The 24,213-nt window shown below is 36.5% G+C and overlaps 1 protein-coding gene across 2 annotated transcripts in view; it reads right to left on the bottom strand.

Annotated features, from left to right (window-relative positions):
• Nucleotides 1-23,789: 23,789 nt before the first annotated feature.
• The window catches only part of LOC138159036 (cytochrome P450 3A24-like), a 44,244-nt gene continuing 43,820 nt past the window's right edge, over nt 23,790-24,213 (bottom strand). For both annotated transcript variants that reach the window (XM_069085379.1, XM_069085378.1), the window contains exon 13: nt 23,790-23,885. In XM_069085379.1, the coding sequence (XP_068941480.1) occupies nt 23,790-23,885 (96 nt within the window). The remainder of the gene's footprint in view (nt 23,886-24,213) is intronic.

Here is a 24,213-nt window from a genome sequence, read left to right as displayed (position 1 = left end):
AAGCAGCCAAAGTAATACATAGAAGAAATTTTATATCTCTAAAACCTTAGATAAAAAAAGAGAGAAAGTGCAGATCAATGAATTGAGCATGAAACTAGAAAAAAACAAATTGAAAATCTTCACATAAACACTAAAATACAATCCTAAAAAGCAAAAAGGAGATTTTAGAAAATATAAGTTAAAAGTTCTTGATAGAAACAAGGGTCACTAAACCATTCTGAAGGATACCTGTGGGACATATGTTGAAATTAACAAACTATATACTAATATTACCTTATTCTATTGTGTTTTTTATTTTATTATATATTTTATAATTAGATTTTAATGTGGTCAGGCCAGGTTTGCCAACTGTGCTCTAAGTTCAAGCCAGTAGACACTATGGCCCAGAGTTGAACATGATCATTAACATCTAATAGATGAGATTTTTTTTTCAGAAAAAAATGTTGTTTCTTTTCCTCAACTACTCAGTCCAGAAAGCATTTTATAAATGAATGAATGATAGCTTGGACATTCATGGGACAAAATGCATAGCAGTGCTGACTTGTATTATAACTTTCTTCTTCCAAACTGTTAGAGAAGTTTAGGTTTCTCTCATTTAAATAGGAGTGCATTGTTCTCCTGACAGTATGAATAGTCTCTGCTTCCAAGAAATAAGCTATCATTTCCTAAGTGCTTACCATATGCCAGGCACTCAGCCATCTTCCCAGAACCCTCTCTGAGTTCATCATTTCTTGTTGCACAGTAAAATTTTATCACAATCATATAGCACAACTTTTTCAGTCATTTCAGTCATGCCAATTGATGGACGTTCCAAAAATCTCCAGTTTCTTGCACCACAATGTTGTTATACATATTTTAGAACTCATAGGTTCTTTCCTTTTTCCCTATTTCTCTTTTGAAATAAACCTAGTAGTGGTATTCCTGGGTCAAAGAATATAGGCAGTTAAACAACTCTTTAAACATAACACCAGTATATTCTCCAAAATTGTCGGATCAGTTTATAATTCCAATGAATTCGTGTCCCAGTTTTTCCGCATCCCCTCCAATATGTGTCATTTTCTTCTTCAATCATTTTAACCAATCAGATAGGAGTAAGTGATGTCTCAATATTGTTTTAATTTTCATTTTTCTAATAAATAATAATTTAGGAACCTACTGGACCTGTAGAACATAGAAAAAAGGGCTATTACTGAGTATGAAAGAGTGATGGTGTTGGTGTACTCTGCCCTGCTCAGACTCTACTTGTAGCATTGTGATCCAAACTCTGGGCATCGATGAAGGACAGTGATGAGATGGAGGTAAATGGTGTACAATGACTGGTTTGGTGAAGTGATTCAAAAGAAAAAAATCTGTTAAAGGAGCTGAAGATGCTGATAGCTTAAGTAAAAGGCAATTTAAGTGAGATGTTTAGAAAAATATTTAAAGCATTGTTTCGTATGACAATGAATTGTTTTGATTTCAAAAGAAACTGCCTGTTCCTATCTTTTGACCATTTATTAGTTGAGGAATGACTCCAAGATTTGACAAAGTTCTTTATACATGTATATAAGATATGAGACCTTTAACTGAGAAAGTTTTCCCAATTTTTCTAAATTCCTTCTGTCTTGGCTATATTGGTTTTATTTGTACAAAACCTTTTTAAGGTAATCAAAATTATTCATTTTACATCCCCATCTTCTATTTATCTCCCCTTTATTCACAAATTGTTCTCTTACCCATAAATCTGATAAGTAATATGTCCCAAGTTCTTCGAATTTTCTTGTAATATTTCTCTTTCTATCTAGATCAGGTATACATTTTGCCCTAATCGCTCTGAAGGGTTTAAGATATTGGTCTATGACCAGTTTCTGCCATGCTGCTTTCCAGTTTTCCCTATAATACTTCCATTCTTTGTTTGTTTTTTTGGAGGGGAGATGGCAGGGCAATTGGGGTTAAATGGCTTGCCCAAGGTCACACAGCAAGTAAGTATCAAATATCTGAGGCTGGATGTGAATTCACATCCTCCTGACTCCAGGGCCAGTGCTCTATTACACTGTGCCATCTGGTTGGCCCCAATTTTTTTGATAATTCTTCCTAAATAATGAATACTTCTCCCCAAATCTTGAGTCTTGTATGTCGAAAACAAGGTTACTATAAAGAAAGAGAATTTGTAACTCAAGGTTTTAAAAATGAATGATAAAATTGTTTTTACATTCAAAAGGGAAATGAGATATACAGGCAATGGGGTGTAGAAATCTATTGTGCCATATGGGAAAACAGAAAGGGAAGATGATAAGGTAGTGAGGGTGATAGAAGGGAGAGCAGAGTGAGGGAAGGTGCAATCAGAATGCACTGTGACTTGAGGTGGGGGGAGGGGAGAGATGGGGAGAAATTCAAAAGCCAAAATCTTGTGGAAATGAATGTTGAAAACTAATAATTCATTCATTCATCTAAAATAAAATTAATTGAAAACAAAAAATTAATAATGAAATCAGCCACAAATATTGTGGGGTAAGGAAAGAAACAAAAAATGCCAAATGCCTCCAAAAAATGATGACCTTTATAATTTAGAAAAATGTAGACATAGTTGCATGAAATAATGAAGAATGCAATGAGCAGGACCAAGAGAACACTGTATACAGTAAAAGTAATATTGTTTTAAGAATGACTTTGAGCAAATAAGTTACTTTGTCTAATATAAACACCAAAATTAACTATAAAGGACATATGAAGAAATACTCTATCTGTATTCAAAGAAAACATTAATAAATAAATGTATATAGAGAACAATATAGAATACGTCTTTGTGCCTAAGGGTAGGCATCTCTAGGATGGAGGACAGAGGGAGGGAAGAAGAAAAGAAAAGTATTTACATGAAAATTTTCTTGTATATTTGAAAAGAATAGCAAGTTGTGCATAGTTGATTTGCAGTTTCATATACAATTATCTTTTTATTGTACTATGTCATGAAAATGCTTGTTTTATTCCAGAAATTGAAAGTAAAATTATTTTTTTTAATTAAGAGAGTAATAACAGAGATAGAGTTAATATGGAAAAGAAACAAGAAGCACGGAGAGCTCTCTGCCCCAAAACTAATCTAGAAAGTGGACCAGAGTAGCTGATGATTGGGAAATCCAAGAAGGAGAAAAAACAATGAGTCATTTGTCCTGACAACATTGGCATAGGGAGACAAATAAAGGTCTTCAGATACTGGCCAAAAATTAGTCCCATGCAATATTTCAGCAACTAGAAACTTTGCCCAAGGGCAATAAAATTTCTAAACAAATGTTGGGACACTAGTGACTAATGTAGGGTACAGGAACAGATATCATCTGGCAGGTTGTCACTTCTGACACCTTTCTGGGTCACAGATGCAGTATGGAATATGAAAGGGACCAGGATCCAGATGTGAGGATTAGTCACAGGCCCTTTCAAGCAAGGGCAAGGTGAAGAAGTAAGCAACAGCAATGTTCCTGAGACTCTAGGAAAAGAGTTGGTTCTCAGCTCTAGCATTTAGACCAATCTGAATGTTACTGAGGAACAATAATGAAAGGAATCCCAGATGGAAGTCTACAGTTCCATCACTTTGAACCAGGAGAGTTTTCCAGCTGTGTGGCAGTGCCTCAATCTAACAGCAGTCTATTATTGCTCAGACACAGACACAGGTCAGGAACTTGCAAAGACTTGGCTGGTGAAAGTGGAAGGACCGAGGAATTGATGAGAATTTGCCCTAAGTCTACTTAGAGCATCAAAAGCTTGTAAGTTTCCAGCATGAGCAAGTCTTTGGAGCCCAGAATCACAAAACAACCAATAACTCAAGAAAGCTGCAAAATAAAAAAACCCAGATATTCCCTCAAGAGATGTGTGGAACCTGAACTTAACATAAAGTCTAAACTTAGGGAGTTGAAAAAAAAGAATAAACAAAAATAATCCCATAATAAAAAGTTATTGTGGTGACAGAGACACACAAAACACAAGCCCAGTAGAAAAGAGCTCCAAAAACATCTTCAAGCCAAGACCCAAAATAAAACACAACTTTGATACACATTAAAATAAAATTTCTGGAAGAAATAAAGCAAGAGGATAAGGAAAGAATTTTAAGTGTTTTCATAAATGTAAAAAAGATTATTACTGATTTTGGAGAAACTTTTGAAAAGCTTTTAAAGGCTTAGTTGAACCACAGATTTGGAAGCCAGACTACACAGAATTCAGGATAGAAAAAGACACAGAGAACAGGAGCAAAATAGAATGATTAATAGTCAATGGCTGAATCAAGACGTTTAGCTTCAGAGGGGAAGGAAGATCTCACTTCTTTGTCCTTTACATGCACTTTGTTAATTAAAAAATCAAGAGAATAACTCTAAAAGTGGGTGCTTCAGTTTCTGAGGAAAGATGGCAGGAGAGAGGCTTAGAGAAGCAGAGTGCCCTGCTGCTCCTCAGATTCCTCCAGCTGCTGCCCCATACTTACTCTTTCAGAGTAACAGTTAGAGGGTTGTTGTGAGGATCAGCAAGATAGCATGTAAAAAGTACTTTGAAAAGTTTAAAGAGCAGATTTTACCCATACAGTTAGGGTTGTTACTGTTTTTTGGTATGACAGGAAATAGTTTCGTTGAACAGGTAACATTTGAATTGAATTTTAAAGACTGGTAAGACATTCAGTAGGAAAAGGAAAGGAGGAATGCATTTCAAGGAAAGCAAACAGTCTGAGCAGTCACAGGGGCATGAAAGTGGCAAGTGCGTTTGGGAGACAAAGAGTCATCCAGTTGGGCTAGAAAACAGTGAATACAGGGGATTAAGAGTAAATAAACCTAGGAAGATAGGGTGGTAACATGCAAGGGAAAGTCTTGAACATGAGGCAGTAGTTTTTGCATTTTATCTTAGGCATCAGAGAGGCAGACATGTAAACATTAACGTAAAATTTTATTAAGAATGGACCAGATGATCCAAAAAAATTACAAAAGACCCTTTCAAGATGAAAAATGCCATCCACCCATAGAGTGAAAACCAACAAAGTATATTGGTTTTTTACTATATTTTTCTGGAGTAGTTTTTTGGAACATGATAATGTGGAAATATGCTTGATAAGATTTCACATATATAATTATATTATATTGCTTATCTTTTCAATGGGTCAGAAAGTGACTGGAGAGAAGGTGATTATTACAAACTCCATTTTTTAAATCAATATCAAAAATTAATATTTTTAAATGGACCAATTAGAAGGGAAAGTGGAAGCAGGAAGAATTCAGTCAGGGGGCCAAAACAAAGATGAATAGTAATAATAACTAGTACTAATGTTGGTAGTGGTAGAAGTAGGATTATAAATGGGATTTGAGATATCTTTCAGAGATGGAATTGAAAATTCCATGAAATTGAAGGAATCTGAGAGTAGAGGGGAAAAAAAGAGTTGAATATAAAATGGAAAGTTGTGAAACACAGATAACTAGATAGATAAGAGGTTTCAAACTTATTGATGATCTACAAAGCCTTAAAATTCTTGGTTATGAAATTAAAATGAAATTGGAAAATACTTAACAAAATAAATATAAATATAACACATTATTATTGCTTTTGCTATTGTTGCCATTGTTTAGTCATTTAAGTTATGTGCAAATCTTCGTGATACCATTTGATCTTTTCTTGGCAAATACATTGTAAAGGTTGTCCATTTCACTCTCCAGCTTATTTTACAAATGAGAAAACTGAGGTAAACAGGGTTAAGTGACTTGCTCAAGTTTGCAGAGTTTCTAAATATTTGAGGCTAAATTTGAACTCAGATCTTCCTGATCCCAGGCCTGACACTATGCCCATTGTGCTACCTACATTCTCAGTTAAAGTCATGTACCATGAATTTGAATTGGGTGAAACTGACCCAATTTCTCTATGAATGGTCTTTTTCTTGTATTAGTAGTAGAAAAATCTGTTATTAGGGTTCAGCACAGAGTGATGGTTTGGAAGTTGGGATTGGTGGAAGAAGAGAGTTTGAGGGATACCAGAAAAAGAGGTAGGAAAGTATTAATGTGGGAAGCAATAGGGCAAAGACAAACACTGAGGAAAATAAAACCCAAGGAGAGGAAGCAGAACAGGAAAATGGCCAAGAATCACCATGTATATTAAGAGTGAGGATTACAAGGGGTGGATCCAAGTTGGTGGCATAGAAGCAGGAAAACTCAGTGAGCTTCCCCGAAAACTACCTCAAATACCTATAAAATATGACTCTATATAAATTTTAGAGCTACAGAACCCAGAAAGTGACAGAAACAAATCTCCTGGTGAGGGCAGCCTGGCAGGTGGACAGAAAGGGTCCATTGCAGTATGCTGGGAGTTGGGCCCAGCTCTGAGTGAGCCCAGGGTTTTACCCCAGGGCATCCCCAACCAAAAGCTATAGCGGAAATCAGGAGAGTGTATCACCATCAGCTGTGGCAGTTTCCTGAAATATCAATCCATAAAGACAAAGAAAAAGTAAAAGGTCAGTGTAGAACTCTGTTGGAACAGGAGGTGGTGGAGGGGGGGGAAGGTTGGAGGTGTGGTCCAGCCTCTGTCCCCAGAGCTAGAAGTGGCAGAGGCAAGGCAGCCATGCAGCCGCCTCCATGTGGCTGCTTTAGAGCTCCTGGCCTGCAGATCATAGCAGAGCAAGGGGACCATTCAGAAGGTGATAGCTCTTGCTTTCTGCCTGAATCTGGATCATGGTCTTGGGTGGTGGTCCTGAAGTATGTGACCAGTGAGCCAGAGTTTGTGGGGCTTGTAGAGACAGCACCATTCCTAATAGCTCTGGCAGCTGTGAAAACTGCAGCAATTTGGGACAAAGCTCTCCCCTCTGGAAGCAAAGTTCTAGAGTGGCAAAAAGCTCAAAAGTCAAGTAATTGAGGAGCAACATAAGGTAGCAGAGAAAGCACAGCAATCCAAATTTAGACTCCTTTTGGGGGGACAAAAAGGATCAAAGCATGCTATGGGAAGAAGACAACATAGTCAAAACTCCTGCACCAAAAGCTTCCAAGAAAAATCTGAATTCGTTACAGGTCAGGGAGGAGCTCAAGAAGGATTTTGAAAATCAATTAAGAGAAGTGGAGGAAAAATTGGGAAGAGAAATGAGAACGATGGAAGAAAATCATGAAAAGAGAGTCAACAACCTGACTGAAGGAAAACACACCTTAAAAAACAGACTAACTCAAATGGCAAAAGAGGCTCAAAAAGCCAATGAGGAGAAGAATGCTTTAAAAAGTCTAATTTGCCAGGTGGAAAAAGAATCTCAAAAGCTCACTGAAGAGAATAATTCCTTCAGAATTAGATTGCAGCAAGTGGAAGCTAATGACTTTATGAGAAATCAAGATGCTGTTAAACAGATCCAAACAAATGATAAAATAGAAGGCAGTGTGAAATTTCTCACTGGAAAAAAACACCGACCTGGAAAATAGATCCAGAGAGATCATTTAAAAATTATTAGACTACCTGAAAGCCATGATTAAAATCAAAGAACATAAAAATCATCCTTCACAGAGGTGGAGCAAAGACGGCAGCATAGAAGCATAACACCTTAAAAAATAGACTAACTCAAATGGCAAAAAAAAAAGGCTCAAAAAGACAATGAGGAGAAGAATGCCTGAAAAAGATTAATTTGCCTGATGGAAAAAAAATCTCAATAGCTCACTGAAGAGAATAATTCCTTCAGAATTAGACTGAAGAAAAGGGAAACTAGTGACTTTATGGAAGTTAAGATACTATTAAACCGATCCAAACAAATGAAAAAATAGAAGGCAATGTGAAATATCTCATTGGAAAAACTACTGATCTGGAAAATAAATCCAGGAGAGATTATGTAAAAATTATTGTATTATCTGAAAGCCATGGTCAAAAAAAAAAAACCTAGAAATCAACCTTCAAGAAATTCTCAAGGAAAATTGCCCTTATGTTTTGGAACCAGTGGGCAAAATAGAGGTTGAAAGAATTCACCAATCACCTCTTGAAAAAGATCCCAAAAAGAAAAATCCTGAGGATATTGTAGCCAGGTTCCAGAATTCCCAGATCAAGGAGAAAAAATTACAAGCATCCAAGAAGAAACAATTCAAATATTGTGGAAACACAATCAGGATAATACCGGATCTGCCAGTTTCCACACTTAGGGATTGAAGGGCTTGGAATATGATATTCTGGAGGTCAAAGGTACTGGGTTTAAAACCAAGAATCACCTACCCAGCAAAACTGAGTATAATGTTTCAGGGGAAAATATGCTCATTCAATGAAATAGACGATCTTCAAGCATTTTTGATGAAAAAAAACAGAGTTGAAAAGAAAATTTGACATTCAAATACAAGAAACAAGAGAAGCATGAGAAGGTAAACAGGGAGAAGAAATCATAAGCAACTTATCAAAGTTTAACTATTTACATTCTTACATAGAAAAATGATAATTGTAACTTATGAAACTTTTCTCAGTATGAGAATAGTTGAAGGGAATATAAATGTATATATATATATACACATACACACACATACATTTATATGTCTATATAGGAGGGTTTATGGGCATATGAATACATATGTGAGTGTGTGTATTTATGTTTATAGGTATACATAGACAGAGGGCACATGACCAATTGAATAGGAAGGGATGATACTTAAAAGGTGAAATTGAGAAGTGAGAGAGGAATATAATGAAAAGAGATGGGGAGAGACAGAATGGGGTAAATTATCTCATATAGAAGAGGTAAGGGAAAACTGTTAAAATGGAGGGGAAAAACAGGAAGGGAAAAGGGAATGACTCAAACTTACTATCATTGCATTTGGCATAGGGAGGGAATGACATACACACTAAATTGGGTATCTTGACCTACAGGAAAGTAGGGGGAAAGGGAATGAGAGGGGAGTTAATGGAGGGGAGAGCAGGTTGGGGGGAGGGTAGTTAGAAGCACCCACTTTTGAAAAGGGACAGGGTCAAAGTAGACAATATAACAAGTGGGGGAGGGATAGGATGGAGGGAAATAGTCAGTTAGCCACTATGGAAATGTTTTGTGTAACTACACATGTACAACCTATATGGAATTGCTTATATTCCCAGTAAGGGGGGGGTGATGAGAGAAGAAGGGAAAGAGTCTGGAATTCAAATTTTAAAATCAAATGTTTCAAAAATGTATTATTATTACTTTTTTTACATGCAATTAGTAAATAATATATGTAGGCACTGGGGTATGGAGATTCATCTTGCCCTACCAGAAAGTTGGAGGGGGAATGGGAGAGGATATAGGAGAGAGCAGATTGGGGGAGGGAGCATAACAGCTTAATTCATATACCTTTTTAGTGGTCTAGAAAAGGCTATGGATCCCTTCTCAAAATGTTTTAAAATGTACAGAATACAATTAGTTACCAAAGAAATCAATTTTTCTAAAAATTGTTTTCCAAAATTTTATATTGTCCATGTTAAGAATCCTTGATTTAATGTCTATCACTGTGTATAACTCAAAGTAAATGATCAATAGATGTTCATTAAAAGATTGTTATTAATATAATTATGATGATGAAATCCTTTGACAAATCCCTTTTGCTTTTAATGGTATCTTACACTTTCTAAAGCTATGTCACATCTATTTTATGGGTCAATTTGTCTAATTTGGTTCTCACAATGACCCTATAAGGTAACTGATAAACTAAAGGACAGAAATGGTTAATGATTTCCTAACTCAACTACTGACTCATCCATCCCAGTCTTTGGACTCTAATTGTTTCCATTACATGACACAGCTTCTGATTTAAAGCTCCACATGCTGTCTGCCCTATCTATGTACAAACATCAAGAGATAAATGCTCTTAGGTAGTCAATGGCTCAAAACCAAGAACTCTTGGGTTCAAGTTTTGCCTTTCAAGTGCATGCTGGTTAATGACCCTGAACAAGGTAATTAATCAAAACTCTAGAAAACTCTCTAAGACTAAAAGTTGTAGAAAATGTCAAGTAGTGATAGTCCTTCCTTCACCTGGGGATTCTTGTGTCAGGTAATCCACAAGTCTACTTTCTATCCCCTAAATCACTGAGGGCATAGAGCTCAAAAGGAAATTCCTTTTCAGTCAATGTCTAAATTACTATAGGAGTATTAATAATACTGAGAACCACTCAGGCAGAATTTGATGTAAATCATTCAATCCCTAAGGCTTATTAATGAAGCCCTTTGTCTGATGAAAAGAGGGCCTATATACTACTATACCCCCACCCCATCCCAGAACACAGAAAGACAAGTACACTATAACTTATCTTTGGAAAATCTGATGTCTTCAAAAGAATCAGAAGATGCAAGATCTATCATTTTTCAGATAAGAAAACTGAGGCCAAAGGAGAAAAATTAATCTGTCCAAAGTCACATAGGTAGTAAGCACCAGAGCTGGCAGTTGTACTCAAATCTCCTCAGCCAAGAGCTAATGCTCTTTCCGCTGTACAAAGGGAATAAAGGAGAACTCATAGAAACTCACTTTGTAATAAGCAAGTGCAGTGCCAAAGAAAGTAAGAGGTGTGGGTTACAGAATTCCCAGGTTTTTAAACAATTTGTGTGTCCAGGTCCCATATCTGTAAAATGGAGGAAAAAATACAAAGACATTAGAGCCAAGACAAAGACCAAAGATGTAAATGGTGCAGTCTACTTGTCAGTAACCACAAGGCGAGGAGCTATAGAGATTACTCTGAGGAAGGCTTCATTCGTTCAGATCCAGATGCCAAGGGGACACTTACAGGAATACCTTAAGGTTCCCAGAAACATCCTAAGACTCATACTATCCAGCTCAGACTCCTTGAAGTCCAACCCAAGAGTCAGTAAGGCCTGAGACAACACATTAAGTGTATTCAAGTTTGGCAGTGCTCAAGTAAACCATCATCAGCACTGATACTGGAATATTCTCCCCCTCTCTCTGAATTTATTCCATCATTACTACAGCTAGACTCTATTGTGCTGTGAGTAGGACCATGTCTCTGTTGCTAGACTGCACCCAGTCCAGGGTTAACACTCTATACATACGACCAAGTCAGCTCAGGACATGAGCCTCAGACATGAAGCCCACCTCTCAAGGACCAACACAGCCCTGATGCCTCAGACACCAGACAACTTATATACAGAACTATGACACCAGTCACCACAATCAGCTCCAATATCTTTCCCTCACCTTAATGACCTACCCAAACACCAAATACTTAGATACCACACCTCTTACTGTTAGTACCTTATGTGCAAGAAGGGCTATTTACACCATTTCTAACATTCCTCCCTCCTTGATAGGAGAAAGAGAAATGACTCTTTGATATGACTGTCATACTCCTACAGCTTACTCTTCCATTTGATACAGAGTTCTCTGATGACTAAACAAAAAATACCCATTTTCCTTGCCATGATTTCCCATTCTCTTTTACCTACACATCTTGTTCCTGTGGCACTCAGGTAGCAAATCAGCTCTGCCTACCTCTTTCATTGTGTCCTCTGGATCTTCTTTCTATTATCAACATGTTTCCCTTCTTCTCCTGGTTTTCATGCCCTTAGGTATGCTAGTCCAATGAAGGACTAAGTATACTCCTTCCTTTCTTCTCATTGTCACTCCAAGATCCTTCCTCTGATATCACTTAGCAACTTTTCATTGTTTGAGTTTCATTCCTTCTGTATATGTCTTACCTAATACAATTCTGGAAGCAGTTATAATTGGATTACAGCTCTCTTTCTGAGCACTTCAGACCCTGGCTCACTCTTCCTCTGCAATCTAACCATGCCCTTATGCTAAGTGACATCAATATTCAATTCATCCCCCAAACCTCCCGGCCTCTCTATGTCTTAATCTCAACTCTAATGTCCTATTCCTCATTTCCCATCAGTCACATAAAACATAACAACTTTTACCTCATTATCACACCAAATATTCCACATCTATGGTCAAGGATTTTAAAATTGCTTTATTTGACCAGATCTTAGAATTTATTTTGTTTCCACATTGTATTTTTCTTGATTTTATTTTTCATCTTTACCTTGAACTCTAGTCCCCAAACCACGCAATTCAGTATCGTCCTAGGCTCTGACTTCACTTTTTTTTGGTAAAAATAAAAATTTTATCTTTATATGTAATGGCTCACCCTCCTTCCACGCACACGCACACACACACTGTGAAATGAAAAAGGGAAACAAAACCTCCGTAACAAACTGTTATGTGAGGCAGCATGCATAGGCCCAGATGACACAGCTCCAAGTTGATCCACCAACCACAAGGGCCATTCCCAGACCTATCACTACATGGCTGGGTGTAATGGGAATGCAAATTTGGAAGATCTTCCCTGCCCCTAGGCTAAAGTGCACCTGAAGCCTGGGGTGGGAGGCTTGTTTTTCAGTAGATACTTTTTGATTGGCCAGTGGGTCAATAAGGTTGTTACATTCCCTGAGCCAGGAGAAGGCTATATAAGCCCTGGTGTGAGGCTTTGTTTTGGGGCCTCACTTTGAGAAGTGTTCTGTGATTTGATGTGAATTCTGGGAAGCCGTTGTCCAGAGCACCCCCCCCCCCGGCTTTGAAAAACCCAGATGTTGAAACCCAGATGTTGACTGGGTATGGATGTAATGGTTGGACAGTTTGGAAATCTGTCTACTTGATCTGTTTCTGTCTTGATAATTCTGCCTGTATGCTTTGAAGTTCGGGGTGCTGACCTTTTTCCCCTGAACAAGGTAAACAATATATGTCTGACTGATTAAAGTAAGCTTGTTAACCCATTTTGAGTTGCTTTCCTTTATCAAAGCAGATCCAAGAACCTGTGGTGGCAGCAAACCCTGAGGACACTTGGGGTGCTTGCTGCTACACTGGGATCTGTAGGAGCTGGGTAATAGACAAATTCAGGGCCCCCAGGAGTGGCAGCAGCTACTCCTGAGACAATCAATCAACAGTCTGGAAATTTTAAAAGCACCTATATGAACTTCCAGGGACCAGGATGGCTGAGTTTCTCCAATCCCCCCTATGACCCTGAAAACACAGAAATTATTGCCCCAGAGCAAAATTTTAAATAGTAAAGGCATAGGAGTCCTAGAGGAAGGGTGAGGCTAAGTCCCTACCTCAAAATGGGTAAAAAACAAATGGCAAAGACAAAGACTCTAGAATCCTATCATTGCAAGAGGGAGGAACCAAATTCAGAAAGAGACAGCATTGACTCCACACCCACTGCTGAAGCCTCAACAGGGAATATGAACTGGTCTCAAGACAAGAAAGTGTCCTTAGAAGAGTTCAAGAAGGAATTTTAAAACCAAATTAGAGAGGTAGAAGATAAAATGGCTAATTTTCTTAAATCAAAGTGGCAAAAATAGAAAAACATTTCAATGAAGAAAGCAGCTCCTTAAAAAGAAAAAAATGCGTTAACTAATAATGAAATCGGAATATATGGAAAAGGAGCTTCAACAACTCACTGAGGAAAATAACTTTCTAAAAATTAGAATCAATCAAATTGAAGCTAATGTCTCTATGAGGCACCAAGAATCAGCCAAAAAAGACATCAAGAATAAAAAATTAGAAAAAGAGGTAAAATATCTCAATGGAAAAATAACTGACTTGGAAATCAGATCCAGAAGATATAATCTGAGAGTTATTTGTCTACAGTAAAATCATGATGAAAAAAATGAACCTGGACAACATTTTCCAAGAGCTCATCAAGGAAAACTGCCCTTAGATCCTAGAACCAGAAGATATAATAGATATCTAAAGAATCCACCAAAAACCTTCTGGAACAGATTGCAAATTGAAAACTCTGTGAAATTTTGTAGCCAAATTCCAGAACTATCAGGTAAAGGAGAAAATACTACATACAGCAAGAAAGTAAAATTCAAATATCACAGAACTCCAGTGAGGATCATACAAGATCTGGCAATTTCTACACTGAAAGACCGGACGGAATGGAATATTATATTTCACAAGGCAAAAAAGCCCGGGTTACAACCAAGGATCAGCTCTCCAGTGAAACTGGGCATAACCTGTCAGGCAAGGAGATAGTCATTCAATGATAGAAGGACTGCCAGACCTTCCTGATGAAAAAGTCAAAGCTCAATGGAAAATTCAATCTCTGATTACAAGACTTAAGAGAGACATAGGAAGGTAAATAGGGAAAACACACACACACACACACACACACACACACACACACACACCACTTGTTATTTAATAAGAGACAACTGTTTACAACCCTATATGGGAAGCTGATACCTGTTAATACTGAGAATTCTATATTTATTGCAACATTTAAAAGGGATATAGATAGAGGTTGTGGGTATAAATTAAACAAAATGATGATGAAAAACCTTATTAAGTGGTGCAAAAGGAGTGCAATGGAAGAAGAGGAAAGAATGAAGCAGAAAATGGTACATTATGCCACACAAAGGGGCATAGAACCATCATAGTAGAGGGAAAGAAGGGAGGGAGATGAACATTATATGAGCTTCAGTCTCATTGGTTCTGGCATAAGGAGGGAATAACATAATCACTTAAGCATAGGACTCTATTGAGAAGAGACATAAAACCTATCATAACAGAGGGAAAGAGGGGAGGGAGAGGAGCAAGGCATGAAATCTATTCTTCTCAATCTTTCTTCAAGGAAAAAATAACATGGTACATTAAGTATAAAAAGGTATTCTACACTACAGGAAGTAGGAGGGGGGAAGCACACACTAAAGGGGGAGAGGTGGTTAGAAAGAAGAGAATAAGTAGTAAGGGGGAAGGATAGGAAAAGGGAAGGGAGCATATAAGGAAAGAATACTGGGGAGGTGGCAGTCAAAAGGAAAACGTAAGGAGGGGAAGGCAGAAGGGCGAAAATAAAAGCATAAAGGGGGGAACAGAATGGAGGTAAAGATACAGATAATAATCATAACTGTGAATGTGAATGGGATGTGCTCTCCCATAAAATGGAGGCAGAGAGTAGAATGGATTAAAAACCATAATCCTACAATGTGCTGTTTACAAGAAATACATTTGAAACGGGGGAATACACACAGGGTAAAGGTAAAAGACTAGAGTAAAATATATTATGCTTCAGCCAACACAAAAAAGCAGGGGTAGTAATCCTTATCTCAGATAAATCAAAAGCAAAAATAGATCTAATTAAAAGAGAAAAAGAAGGAAACTATACCCTGCTAAAAGGTACCATTGAAAATGAAACAAAATCATTACTAAACATTTATGCAACAAGTGATAGAGCATCCAGATTCCTAAAGGCGAAGTTAAGAGAGGTAGAGGAATAAATAGATAGCAAAACTATACTACTGGGGGACTTCGATCTCCCCCTCTCTGAACTTGATGAATCTAACCTCAAAGTAAACAATAAGGAAGTAAAGGAGGTAAATATAATCTTAGAGAATATATATATGGTAGACCTCTGGAAAAAACTGAATGGGGATAAAAAGGAATATACCTTCTCAGCAGTACAAGGCACATAAACAAAAATTGACCATGGCATAAAAACCTCACAATTCAGTGCAGAAAGGCAGAAATATTAAATGCATCCTTCTCAGATCATGATGCAATAAAAATTATATGTAATAAAGGGCCATGGAAGGATAGACTAAAAACTAATTGGAAACTAAATAACTTAATACTAAAGAAAGAGTGGGTCAAACAAGAAATTATAGAAACAATCAGTAACTTCATTCAAGAGAATGACAATAATGAGACAACATATCAAAATTTGTGGGATGCAGCAAAAGCAGTTCGTAGGGAAAGTTTTATATCTTTGTGTGCATACATAAATAAAATAGAGAAAATGGAGGTCAATAAATTGGCCATGTAACAGAAAAAGCTAGAAAAAAGTATGAATAGAATATTCCCAATTAAATACTAAATTAGAAATAATGAAAACCAAATGAGAGATTAATAAAATTTAATTTAAGAAAACAATTGAATTAATAAAATAAAACTAAGGGCTGTTATTGTGAGCATACCAATAAAATTTATAGACCTTTAGTCAATATGATAAAACAAAAAAAAGAAGAAAACCAAATTACAAGTATCAAAAATGAAAAGGGTAAATCTACCTCCAGTGAAGAGGAAATTAAAACAATAAATTGGAATTATTTTAATTGTAAGCACATAAATTTGAAAATCTTAGTGAAATGGATGAATATTTACAAAAATATAAATTGTCCAAATTAACTGAAGAGGAGGTATACTACTTAAATAACCCCATCACAGACAAAGAAATTGAACAAGACATCAATGAACTCCCTAGGAAAAAATCACCAGGTCCAACTGGATTTACTAGTGAATTCTACAAAACTTTTAAAGAAAAATGGATTCCAATACTTTACACACTATTTGGGAAAATTGGAGAAGGAATCCTACCAAATTCTTTTTATGACTCAAATATGGTACTGATACCTAAATCAGGTTACAGACAAAACAGAGAAAGAAAATTATAAACCAATTTCCCTCATGAATATAGATGCAAAGATTTTAAATAAAATATTACCAAAAAGACTACAGCAAGTTGTCATGAGAATGATATACTTTGATCAGGTGGGATTTATTCCAGGAATGCAAGGGTGGTTCAATATCAGGAAAACTATCAGTATAATTGATCACATCAACAACAAAACTAGCAGAAACCATATGATTATCTCAATAGATGCAGAAAAGTCTTTTTGACAAAATACAACACCCATTCCTATGAAAGACGATAGAAAGTATAAGAATAAATGGAGTCTTCCTTAAAATAATAAGTATCATCTATCTAAAATCATCATCAAGTATTATATGTAATGGGGAAAAACTAGAAGCATTTACAATAAGATCAGGGGTGAAACAAGGATGTCCAATATCTCCCTCTCATTCTATTTGGTACTAGAAATGTTAGCAATAGCAACAAGAGAAGAAAAAGAAATTGAAAGAATCAAATTAGTCAAAGAAGAGACTAAGCTATCACTCTTTGCAGATGATATCATGATATACTTAGAGAATCCTAGAGAATTCAATACAAAACTGCTTGAGATGATAAATAAACCTGGCAACATTGCAAGATATAAAATAAACCCAGACAAGTTCTTGGCATTCCCATATATCTCTAATGAAATCTAACAGCAACAGTTAGAAAGAGAAATTCCATTTAAAGTTACTGTAGATATAATAAAATATTTGGGAATCCACCTGCCAAAACAAACTCAAGACCTATATGAATAGAACTATGAAACACTTTCCACACAAATAAAGTCAGATCTAATTGGAAAAACATCATTTGCACATGGCTGGGTCGAGCTAATAAAATAAAAAATGAAAATTTTACCTTAAATTAAATTACATATTTAGTGCCATACTAATCAATCTACCAAAGATTACTTTGTAGAGGTAGAAAAAAATAGTAGCAAAATTCATTTGGAAGAACAAAAGGTCCAGAATATCAAGGCAAAGAATGAAAAGAAATGCTAGAGAAGATGGCCTACCCATACCAGATTTTAATCTGTATTAGAAAGCAGCAGTTATCAAAACTACTTGGTGCTGGCTTAGGAATAGAGTAGTGTATCAATGGAATAGATTTGGCACACTAGATGTCTATAGTAATGTCGATGTCTATAGTAATCCATATGGAGGTATATAGTAGCCAATTTCTACAATAATCTGCTGTTTGATAAACCCAAAGACCCCCGTTTTTGGAATAAGAATACACTATTTGACAAAAACTACTGGGAAAACTGGAACATGGTATGGCAGAAATTAGGCATAGTGGAGTGGCTAGGTGACGCAGTGAGTAAATTACTGGCCCCAGAGTCAGGAGGACCTAACGGTTCCGGCCTCAGACACTTGACACCCACACAAAAAAACTAGCCGGGTAACCTTGGGCAAGTTACGTAACCCCAATTGCCCTCTAAAAGGCAAAAAAAAAAAGAAAGAAAGAAATTAGGCATAGACAATTATCTTTTTTATGTGTAAAATTTATAAAGTTTTTAATTTTTTTTCATTTTTAAATGCTTTATTAAATTCTGATTTACATAATTCATTTCCACCAAATTTTGAGTTACAATTTTCTCCCTGTTTTTCCCCTACCCAGCACCCCAAAATAGCAGTCCCACAGGATATCCCCTCTTCCAATCTGCTCTCCCATATTTTCTCCCATATTCCTTCCAACTTTTCCAGTAGGGCATGCTGGATCTCTATGCCTCAGTGCCTGTATATCTTATTTCCCAATTACATGAAAAAATAGCATTAATAATAGTGTATATATATACATATATATTTAAAATTTGATTTTAAAACTTTGAATTAAAAATTCATTCCCTTCCTCCCTTGTCACCCACCCTTACTGGAAGAAAAGCAGTTAAGTATAGGTTGTACATGTGTACCTAATGCAAAACAATAACATAGTAGATATATTGTAAAAGACTGACTATATTTCCCTCCCTCCTGTCCCACTTCCCACTTGTTCTATTCTCTACTTTGATCCCATCCTTTTTCAAAAGTGGATGCTTCCAACTTCCCTCCTCCCCCAACATGCCCTCACTACCATTAGCCCCCCTCTGATCCCCTTCCCCCTACTCTCCTGTAGGGTGAGATAACCTATTTAGTGTGTATTTCATTCCCTCCCCAAGCCAAATTCAATGAGAATAAGGTTGACCCATTCCCTTTTGCCTTCCTATTCTTCCCCTCCATTGTAACCATTTTCCCTTGACTCTTCTTTATGAGATAGTTTACCCCCATTCTGTCTCTCCCCATCTCCTCCCATTATATTCCTCTCTCCCTTCTTAATTTCACCTCTTAAGTATCATCCCTTCCTATTAAATTGGTCCTGTGCCATCTATGTATACTTATAAACATATATACACACATTTACATATGTATTAAAAATAGTCTAACTCAAATGGCAAAAGAGGCTCAAAAAGGCAATGAGGAGAAGAATGCCTTAAAAAGCCAAGTTTGCCAGATGGAAAAAGAATCTCAAAAGCTCACTGAAGAGAAATGTTCCTTCAGAATTAGATTGGAGCAAATGGAAGCTGGTGACTTTATGAGAAATCAAGATACTATTAAACAGATCCAAACAAATGAAAAATTAGAAGGCAATGTGAAATATCTCATTGGGAAAACTACTGACCTGGAAAATACGTCCAGGAGATATAATTTAAAAATTAGTGGACTACTGTAAAGCCTTGATCAAAAAAAGAACCTAGAAATCATCTTTCAAGAAATTCTCAAAGAAAATTGCCCTGATGTTTTAGAAGCAGAGGGCAAAATAGAGGTTGAAAAAATTCTCTGATTGCATCTTGAAAAAGATCCCAAAAAGAAAACTCCTAGTAATATTATAGACAAATTACAGAGTTCCCAGGTAAAGGAGAAAATACTGCAGTCAGGAAGAAACAATTTGATTATTGTTGAAACACAATCAGGATAACACAAGACCTAGCAGCTTCTACATTAAGGGACCAAAGGGCTTGGAATATGATATTCCAGAGGTCAGAGGAGCTAGGATTAAAACCAAGAATCACCTACCCAGAAAAACTGAGTATAATACTTCAAGGGGAAAATATGGTCATTCAATGAAATAGAGGATTTTCAAGCTTTCTGTATGAAAAAAACAGAGCTGAACAGGAAATATGACTTTCAAATAAAAGAAGCATGAGAAGGTAAACAGAAAAAAGAAATCATAAGGAACTTATTAAAGTTGAACTATTTATATTCCTACATGGAAAAATGATCATTGTAACTCATAAGACTTTTCTCAGTATGACAATAGTTGAAGGGAATATACATGTATATATTAGGGGGTGATGTTGAGGGTTAGCTCCGAGGGGTCTGCCATGGGCATGAATCTAGGCCAAAGACCCCCTTGAACCTTTTTCCACCCACCTGGGCCCAGTATCTCAGGATGTTGCCTCACCACCCACCCTCCCCCCCATTACTCACCCCTGTCAAAGGAGGCTTGGAACATTCTGGTGGTCCTTGAAACCCTGCCCTCTTGAGCAATATAGACAAAATAGTGATGAAAGAAATAAGAAAGGAATGGAATGTCCCACAGGAATGGCTTCCTGAAGGTTGCAAGTTAAGTGACTCATATAGCAAACAATATGAAGCTTCCCATGAGAAAGTATGATGTAAGTGCTTCAGCTACAGCATATAAACCCTAACCCTCAGATGCTTATTTGAAATTTGCTTAGCATGCATGCAATAAACATATGAAAGCTGCAATCTTTACCTGACCCACAAACTCATTATTCATATTCTCAGGTTTCAGCTGGTGCTATGAGTGCAGGCTATATATATATATATATATATATATATATATATAAACACATATATACACGTACATGCATGTACATATACTTATATGTATACATATACATATATACACACATACATACACATATATTTATGTATAGGAGGTTGAATGTGTATATAAATATATATGTGAGTGTTGGCATATGTATGTTCATGTATACATAGAGGGTAGAGGATTAGTTGAATATGAAGGGATAATATCTAAAAAATAAAATTAAGAGGTGAGAGAGGAATCAATTGGGAGAAGGAGAAAGGGAGAGAGATTAGAGTGAATTATCTCATGTAAAAGTGGTAAGAGAAAATTGTTACAATGGAGGGAGAGAGCAGGAAGGTGAAAGGGAATGGGACAACCTTATTCTCATTGAATTTGGCTTAAAGAGGGAATCACATACACACTCAATTGAGTATCTTACCCTACAGGAAAGTAGGGGGGTAGGGGATAAGAGGTGGGAGGTTAGAAGGGAGGGCAGATTGGGGAAGAGGGTAGTTAGAAGCAAACATTTTTGAAAAGGGACAGGGTCAAAAGAGAAAATAGAATAAGTGGGGGGCAGGATAGGATGGAGAAGGCTTCTTGAGACCAGTCAGAATTTCTTGAGACCAAGATCTGGTGGCAGAATAAATACAGAAGAATAAAAACTGAGGCAGAATTTCCTGAAAACTTGTGGTGGTGGAGATTCTTCTGAACAGGAACCCAGAGGCAAGAGCCTGGAGCCAGGAACCAGGAGCCCAGGTGGCTGAAGCATGACTGGGATGCTGAGACTTTGTGTCTTGGTTGAGCCTTGAATTCCCTGGAGCAGAAATGGTGAAGGATCTGACATGGGCCAGACCGTGTGAACTTCAGTGTGGATCAGGACCTACCCAGAGAGCTGGTCAAGGAACTGGGAGCTGTCTGCCAGTGAGCCCAGGTGACAGTCTGGTGAATCCATGTAGAATGTGAGACCATGGAAGGGGATCCAGGGAATCTGAGAACAGGCCTCAAGTCAAGATGAAAAGACGTCTCCTTGGGTACTGAGTAATTGTGTAATTATAGTTTATTAGTGACCTGAGGGGTGGAGGGATTTGTGTATGATACTTAGTAATTGATTGATGAACAAATGACTGATTTAGTTAATCAAGTGTGCCCAATGAGTGGAAGCCTTTGTACTTTGAGACTACTGATAAGTGACTGATTGAGTTAATCAAGACTTTGCCCCAAGAGTGGAAGACTTTGACTATTGTACTTTGAGATATTGTTACTGATAAGTGATTGAATGAGTTAACTTAGTTGCCCCATGAGTGGAAGACTTTGACTATTGTACTTTGAGACTATGTTGTGAATATTATATTGTGATTTTTTTGTGATAAGTTGTAATATTGTGAATGCTGTACCGTGATTTTCTGTGCAAGTTTTGCTTTGATTTGTTATGGAATAGAGTGATCACTATACTGTGTAATCAGAACCTTAAAAGCTGTTCACAGTAGCATTCTTCTGGAAAGCTGCTTGTGCATGGAATTACAACTAGGAGTTTGTATTTACCTCTGTATACAATGGGGAAAAATGGAAAATTTGATATGGCAAATGGCATTCCACAAGTAACATTTTAGGAAGAATAATCTGGTAGGGATCCAGAGGATAGATTCAATTAGGGAGAGACTCAAGGGAGTGACACCAATTACAAACCTACTCCAGTACAACAGCTACACAGGGATGATATAATATAGTTTTAAACTATAGTGGTCAATTATAATGGCAATGCCTAAACAAATACAGGAAACATTACAGAAGAAAAAGTGAATACAGATTAGAGATGATGGAAAAAGAATCAAATATCTTCAAACATACCAACTGGAAGAACATCTAGCCTTTCCACCAGCACCCTTTTATAGTTCATAATTTACTTTTATTTCAATCTTTCAAAAGCCCTTATTTAACAAGCAAAGGACTTAAATTTATTAGGGCAGGGGAAAGATTAAAAAACACAATTCCATTGAACATGCCTTAGACAGGACTACATAAGTAAGAAAAAATTTTGAGAGGTGTTGGCTTTCTAGTGGGCACCATATGTTTTCCATTTTTGAATGTACCTCAACTACATGCTATCCCTATCCTGGGTGAAATAGTCCCTGAGTGAAATAGAGGCCAAGCAGTTATGTAAGGAGTTGCTTTAACTGTTTATATGCTAAGGTATAAATGCTTGTCTTTTACACTTTTTATCACCTGAAAGAAACCCTTTTCTGTATTTGATAAATTGTTAGCATAAATTTGGGTGGAAACTGATGATCCTTATACCATTTGCATAAAGAATAAGAAAGAAGGGGCAGCTACATGGTACAGTGAGTAGAGCACCAGCCCTGGAGTCAGGAGGACCTGGGTTAAGATCCAGCCTCAGACACTTAACACAAAAAATAGCCATGTGACCTTAGGCAAGTCACTTAATCCCAACTGCCCTCCAAAAAGCAAAAAAAAAAAATGAGAAAGGAAACAAATGCTGACATTCCTGGTTGCAACTCTAATGGGGGACAAAACCAAAAGAGTCTGATTATTAAGGCATCCCTAAGACTGAAGTTGATTCATGCAGGTTCAATTCTTTTGTCAGAATTTATATTCAAATGTTTGTTGAAGAATTGCAAAAGGAAAAAAGAAATAACTGCACTATTTTTCCCCTTACCAGAGCTGTCAATGGTTAAACTAGACTTCTGTATGAACATTCTGATCAGCTAATGGGCAAAATAATAATAATGAGATAAGCAAAACCAACACATGACTGATCCAACTAAATGATACTGATATGACTTTAAGGATACTGGACATCAAATAAGAGTTTTTTCAGAAATGTCTTTTGTGGTTTGTAGCAACATAGTTGTCTAATGCAGAATATTTTTAAAATGATATTTTATTTTTCTCCAGTTACACTTAAAGACAAATTTTAGACCTTCATTTTTTTTAAATTTTAAGTTACAAATTTTCTTTCTCCCTCCACCTTCCACCTCCCAAAGATAGAAAGCAATCTCATGTAAGTTACATGTGATCAATAACACAAAATATATTACCATAGTAGTTGTGTTTGAAAGAAGAGACAAACCAAAAAAGTTAAAAAAAAACAATTTTAAAAAACAAAAAGTAAAAAATATTTTGCTTGGATTGAATGCAGAATTTTAAAACAAGTGATATACCCCTCACAATATTACTATATTCACTATTAATTGTCAAGTACTATTGTTCATAAAAATAATGAATAGACACTCAATTCATGGTTTCTCCATGTTCATCCATTACATCACTACAGCCTAATAATATCAAGTAGTACTAATCTGTTGTAGGTTATTTCATTTGGCCCATGATCAGCTGGATCATTTTATGTGACAATTGACACCACTGGACGGTATATAATAGTACTCAAACTCCAAAATATCATCTGAAATATTTAAGTACTCATTTCCTGTGGTTAAAAAAAAGACTCATTTCTTTTTCTTTGTTCGGTTCATAAGATAAATTGAGTTACTTTTGAAATCTGAGGATTCAATGTCTGTGAACTACAGTAGAGAAATTTGGGGCATGATTGTACAGAGGAGAGAGTAGATTAAGAAGGAGTATTTTTAGTGTTGGTTTGCCATCTTGGATCTTGGTACAGCCTGCAGGACAATGGGTACAGTTGGTTTAAGTAATACCTGCTTGCTCAGCTTCAGAGGAACCTGCGACAATTAAGAAAAACAATAAGAGTTCAATAAGTATCCAATACCAAACAACAGAGAAAAAGAGAAGTAGTTACAAATGTTACTGATATCTTGTGGAAATGAGATTATGGAAATGAAAACAAAACCAACTAGAATGTCATGCAAAGGAGTGCTAAATTGATATGATTGTGAGAGAGACTCAATGGAGGTTTGATCTCAGAGATTGTAACAGAAAAGACAATCAATCGAGAAATATGTATCAACTAAATATTCAAGTTTTATTAATAATAATAAATTAATGTGGTAAGATAGAATCAAAAATCTTACTGAAATTAAGAGATTTTAT

This window comes from Petaurus breviceps, unplaced genomic scaffold (assembly GCF_028583685.1).
Source record: "Petaurus breviceps papuanus isolate PSGF00001 unplaced genomic scaffold, PetGlider_PUasm1.0 175, whole genome shotgun sequence".
Classification (NCBI taxonomy): domain Eukaryota; kingdom Metazoa; phylum Chordata; class Mammalia; order Diprotodontia; family Petauridae; genus Petaurus; species Petaurus breviceps.
This window is presented reverse-complemented; position numbering and strand designations above follow the sequence as displayed.